The sequence below is a fragment of the Cricetulus griseus genome, chromosome X (genome assembly GCF_003668045.3).
Source record: "Cricetulus griseus strain 17A/GY chromosome X, alternate assembly CriGri-PICRH-1.0, whole genome shotgun sequence".
Taxonomy (NCBI): Eukaryota; Metazoa; Chordata; class Mammalia; order Rodentia; family Cricetidae; genus Cricetulus; species Cricetulus griseus.
Genome location: NC_048604.1, coordinates 95,554,952 through 95,560,951, shown reverse-complemented (window position 1 = coordinate 95,560,951; position 6,000 = coordinate 95,554,952). Strand labels below are relative to the sequence as shown.

Genomic DNA, 6,000 nt, shown 5'->3' with positions numbered 1-6,000 from the left:
TTTGCAAATAAGAACTAAGACATTTGGCCAAAAGTGACACTACAGCCATGAGAGCCGAGGGTCAGTTACTGGTATCTCTCCTTGGCAAATCCATCATGAATGTGTGGCTGAGATGACCCTTCAAAATACGAGAAGTGGGTGGAGTGATTGCTTGCAAGAAGGGCCTAAGTTTAAACCTTCAAACTCATAAAGGTCAGGTACAGCCATACGGGTGCCTCTAGCTCTAGCATCATATGTGCACTTGGATGTATATACACACAAGTGGGGCATGTGGGAGTACAGACCAGAGGCTTGCTGGCTTCCAGTTTATCTCCAGATTCCAGGGCCCTGCTTTAAGGGAATGATGAGGAGAGTGATAGAGGACACACAATGTCTTCCTCTAGCTTCTAAATGTGCATAGGTGTACACTTCTACACCACACATACACTTCAAAACGGAGCTAAGGAATGTCCTAAACAACAACAAAAAAAGGAGTTACAGAAGTAGCTATCCCTTGTGCCCCACGGAGATGCAGCATGGTCAACCCAAAGCCCTGTCCTTTGCAAAGCTTGGCACCTCAGCTGCACTAGCTGGAGGTGGAAGGCTTCAGCAGCCACCAGATTTACAATGGAGATGTGAATGTCAACAGATCAGCATGAATAACTCTCGGATCAGCAGCCTGGTCAATGTCCCTTCCTCTGAGGGCTTCAGAAATGAGCGGGCTGCTCGTTATCTGCCACCATGCATGCCCAAGTTTTTATGTGCTTAGTTAGGGATGCCTGGCCACGGCAGGCATGCGGTAAATGCCTTCGGATTCATTTGTTCATTTTTCAGAATAGTTATGTACTGCAGTAAGGCAAAGGGAAAGTCACACAAGTTCAGAGTTCATTGGTTCTATTGATTCCAGTCCGTCTAAAAAGGCATTATAGTCCCTAAAAAATGCACATGCACATATTCTCTTAGAAATATAGTTCTCTGATGGAATTTTTCCTTACCATCAATCAGGACACAGCATAAGATTGGAAGCTAGTCTTAGTAACCCATCTTCTTATTCCTCCGAGATTTCCCTCAGTAACTCAAGGTTATGGCTTTTTCTAAATGGCTTTCTGATGGAGAGAGACAAGGGGGATTGGGCTCTGAGGGGGCAAAGGGCTGCTTTTTTCTTCACAAGCAGAACTATTCAATGGCCATGTCTGGGAGAACAAAAGGCATTCTGGGAACATGATGTTCTTCCATCCTGCAAAGAACAGAGCCGCAGATGGCAGGGACTTCAAAAGCTGGAGTCACCTCGAAAGAGAATGGTACACAGGGAGAGATGGGAGACTGTTGTCCCCTTTGAAAAGGAAGCAAAAAGTCAAAGTGATTTGTTGAACTTGTGCACAAATCAACAGAATGGAGACATGACTCCACTGTAATTTATAAAGAGGCCAAACCTGTCATCTTTTCCAGAAGTAAATGACCTCAATCAACTGGCAACTTGTTTCTCTTGACTGGTGGGCTCTCCTTTTTGTTTTACAAGGAACATTTGCATTCTTCCTATCTGGGAAGCTGAGGCCTAGGAATCACACTTTCCTATGCCTAAGAAGCAGGGTAGACTAACCTGGAAGATTTACGCACGCACGCACGCACGCACGCACACACCTGCCCCGAGCTCCTGGATATGACACAGCCTGCCTTCACTTCAGATGGCTTGGTGTTGTCCTGGGATACATCTGGTCACCTAACCGCCAAAGGACGGTTCTGTACCTGCCAGGAGGCCTCTTACTCTTTTTTGCAAATGGGTAAACTAAGGCAAAGGTCAACTCCCTCACCCAAGATCAAGTACTAGCGTCAGTGCCTGGGAAGTGAGCTTACCTTTGGTAAAACCTAGGCAAGCAGATACAGGGCAGCCTACTGCCTTTCAAATTTGGTATGTTAAATATTAACTCCTGCATTCACTGATGTGTCCTCTGAGACCACATTCTAGTCCCCTGCAAAGGTTAAAAACTGGCTTGTCATCTTTGGGAGGAAAGGCAGGAAAGAGGCTCCCTGACATGCTCCTGGGAGTTGGGGAACAGCCAGCCAAGACAGAGGCCACAGGGGCTATGAGGCCTTCTCCCCACCAGTACCCCCAGGCAAGGATGATGTCAGGATGGGACTGTCATCATCTTCTCAAACTTCTGTCCCTCTTGGGCATGGCATCGGCTGCTCGCTAAAGGGATCGTCTCGGAAGCCTGCTCTCCTCCCTTGAAGCTGGCAGCTTGCTGCCTGTGGAAATGCAGTCCTATTTTGGGACTTCATTTGAAAGAGATTTCAAAGAGCGGCTGGGAAGCTGCAGTGAATTGCTTATGGTGGCTCATCTCCTTGGCCAGAGTCTCATCTTGAGCGCAACCCAGCAGCTGCCACTTCTCACGTCACAGCCACATCACTGGCAAGCTAAGAGTGTTCAGAATTAGCACTGGGCCCAGTCTGAAGAGCTCTACTTCTAGAACTTCTCCCATGCAGCATTGGGCACTTTCATGCTGTATGTTTGAAATTATCTACCAGGGAACCTCTGTCAGTCAGTTAATTACATGACTCTGACCCTGGTTTATGTTGAAAATGGTCTTTAAGATAAAAGAGGGCAAGAGACATGGCTCAGCAGGTAAGAGTGCTTGCTGCTCTTCCAGAGGACCTGAGTTTAGTTCCCAGTCCTAAGTCAGGGTGGTTCACAACTGATAGCTCCAGCTCTTGGGGATCTGATGCTCTCTTCTGGCCTCTGCAGGCACTCCTACATAGGTGGCATACACTCACAGACAAGCAGATAAATACATTCTTTTAGAATGGCCTAGAAGTGGTAAGGAAGAGCAGGGCAGCCTGGCGCCTTTGGCTCTGAGAATAAAGTGAAGTCAGTCCTGGATCTCCACTCTGAAGGACACTGTGCACCTCCAAGCACCATTTTCCCTTCTCTCCACACAAACTCTGAGAAGCTGATACAACAGCCTGGTTTCCATTTCAGAGGGGAAGACTCACCGTGAATCGGAACCTATCACAATCAGATGGCAATGTAGCACTTGGCTGCAAGTTGACTTTGTCCTTCACAGAAACTATTCTATTGGATTAAGGTCTCTTTATTTCCAGGCCCCAACATTTACAGAGGAACTTTGGGTGACTGTCCAGGTAGCAAGATGTCCTGTCAATTCAAGAGTTTATATATTATCCTTCTGTGGTCTTTGATAGAGTTGAAGACAGATAGTTATGGTTATAGTTTTCTTCAGTTATTATAAAAAATAAGATACCCTTTTTATTTAGACAGAAAAGAGGAGATGATGGGGGAAATACTTCTGCGTATGTTTATAAATAAAGTACTTGCTTGGCCAATGAGACAGCAGGTTAGGCTGGACTAGGAGTCAAAGAGGATTCTGGGAAATGTAGTAGAGAAATGATGTTCCAGACAGGAAGTGACATAGCAAGGAGATTCATATTTAAGAAGAGGAAAAAGAAAGTGTCGCTCTCTTTCCCCTCGGCTCCTGCTCCAGCGGCACGATGTGATCCACCAGCTAGGAGGGACGCCAATAAGGCGTCCGATAAGTCTTATAAAATATATAGATGTATGATAATTGATACTGAGCTAACAGATGAGAATCCTAGTCATTGGCCAAGCAGCATTGTAACTAATACAAGTCTCTCTGTGTATTCATTTGGGCCTAACTTGGGCAGGTGGCTGGCGTAAAGCTTACACGTGGCAGTGGGGCTCAGCGGCGTTTGGCAGAAAGATTTATTGTAACATTTATCGTAACACTATTCTTTCAGTTGTTTATTCCTATCCCAACATGGGGAAGACCAGACTTAAAAAGAAACTCCATTCACCGGGACAGTGGCAAAAGATTTGCCAGACCTTGTTAGGACTCTGCCTTCTCTGCCATAGTGCCCAAAAGGGTTCGGGCTCCCAGGCTATTTTTAAGGGAGCATTGTTTCTACAGGAACACACCACTAATTTCCATGGCAAATGCTGACTCATGCTCGGAGCACGCACGACAGTGCTCTCTGGGTGCAGGGATACACACAGGCCTTTCCTTCCACGGGACGCCTGCCTGTTCTAATCCTAAAACAACAGTCTGGCTATCAGAAGAATCAGAACCTCACCTTCCTTTTTGGTTGTTTTTTTTCCTGGATTCAAAAGACAAGGGATTTTCCTAACTTGGGAGGAGATTCCTGTAATTTGTGGACAGCCAGGACAAGGTCCTCTGAAGACTATGAGCTAACATTAATTAGGGCCAATCAATTTAGTTCATTTGGGCAATGAGGAATTACAGGCCCTGAACAGAGTGAGAGGTTAGGCAAAATTAAAAAAAAACAGAATTATTATATTTGGTAAACAGTTTGGTTCCCAGACAGACTGCATTCTGTAAAGATGTTCCTTTGTCAAGGTCTGCTTGTCTAGCTATTGTTGCTGGAAGAATCTTTCCACCTTCAAGATGTGTCACTAGCTCATCGAACCTATTTCTGTAACTCTTGGTGAGAGCCAATTTAAGCTGGCTTCTCAGTTCACTCTGCACTCAGAAGAGACCAATTTCCAGTTCCTTTTCGGAGTCCATGAGACCAGATGCTGTGACAAATGTTCCAGTGAAATGAACCTAGAAAATGATCCCAGGGTGCTTCTCAGGGGAGAGGGGGATTCATCAGTTTTATCTGTGGCTTAAACACACATTGCTTCCAGCTAGAGTGCTGTCATCTCCCCGTGAAGCCTTCTGATGGGGTATGCATTGGGGAAAGGCAGATGAAAATTCCCAATGAGGCTACGGGACAAGTGACAGATTCAGAGGGTGACCATGTTTATGGGTTAGGCCTTATTGCATCTGGCAGCCTGAACTGGGCAGAAATTCCTGCAAATGAGAAGCCACTGCTTTTGTTAGGTAGGTCATTGTACCATAAGCCCCACTAGGAGCACTGTCATAAAAGAAATGACAAATTCCTGTGGCTTGGTCTTTTTCCAGGATGTCTGTGGCTCCAAATGACACCTGTAGCCAGAAAAAGCAGGAGAAGAAATGAGTGGAATCTACCTCATTTTTTAAAGGACTCTGCATGTTGAAGGTCTGCTGGACTCCAGATGGGCGGGGCTGGGAGCTGGAGGGTAGGCCTCACTGAAGAAAGCCAGTGCTATGAGGCGGATGAGATGATGGTGGTGGTAATGTTTTGCCTCTTGTAGATGCTGTGTCCTCAGAGCTCTCCTTTGGTTGCTGAGCACTGATTCTTTGAGAGGACAGCTTCTTTGCCTGACTCAATTTTGTACACAGGGTAAGTAGTTTACCAAGAGCCAGGTTTGCAACAAGTGGTAGTAGTGTCTGGAATAAAACCTACACTAACATAGACCAGATTCCCCAAAGGTTGTTAGGTTTCCCAAGTGGCCACTTTGCCATTTCCTAACCAAATGGTTGACATTTGTTCACCATCTGTGATGACATTTTCCTGGTTTGAATATATGCCTCCCAATTGGACACAATCCCCAGCATTAACAGACATAAATGGCAACCAAACTGACTACCCAGCTTTGGCAGTGGGGTGAGTGGGTGGCCTAGTCATACTCACCTGGTCCTGTAAAAACAGCTGATTGGCCAGCTGTACAATCTGGTCTACATGGATGATGCCCCCGATTCTGTCCATCTCTGTATCCGAGAGCAGTGTCAGTACCATGATGGCTTCCACCAGCAGCTGTCGATACTCGGGCTGGGACACACGGTTGAGCACTGACTCCACATGGACAGCAAACTTGATCTCACATGCGGTCATCTACCCAAGGGATCGGCAGATTTCCAGAGTGAGATTTGGGACAGACAGAGCCCTATTGTCAATGCTGCCCTTAGCACTACCAGGGCTTAGCTCAAAAGCTGTCTCCCTCCTGGACACTGTCTTGACTGTAGCAGGGGCCACCTGGAGCATAGGCTGACTGCTTTTCCATGAGAGCCAGCGGGCGTGGTTCTAGTTCCTTTTGTCTACCCACTGTACTGTGACTTCTAGGGAGCAGGGACCATTCCTTATTTCTTTCTCTTAAAACAAAGAGAA

At 46.4% G+C, this 6,000-nt stretch overlaps 1 protein-coding gene across 4 annotated transcripts in view; it reads right to left on the bottom strand.

Annotated features, from left to right (window-relative positions):
* Nucleotides 1–3,697: 3,697 nt before the first annotated feature.
* Nucleotides 3,698–6,000, bottom strand: part of Phka2 (phosphorylase kinase regulatory subunit alpha 2) — an 81,681-nt gene continuing 79,378 nt past the window's right edge. For all 4 annotated transcript variants that reach the window (XM_027432796.2, XM_027432798.2, XM_027432797.2 and 1 more), the window contains 2 exons: nucleotides 5,527–5,727; nucleotides 3,698–4,958 (listed from right to left, as the gene is read on the bottom strand). In XM_027432796.2, coding sequence (XP_027288597.1) covers nucleotides 4,788–4,958; nucleotides 5,527–5,727 — 372 coding nt within the window. In that variant the 3' untranslated portion in view covers nucleotides 3,698–4,787. The remainder of the gene's footprint in view (nucleotides 4,959–5,526; nucleotides 5,728–6,000) is intronic.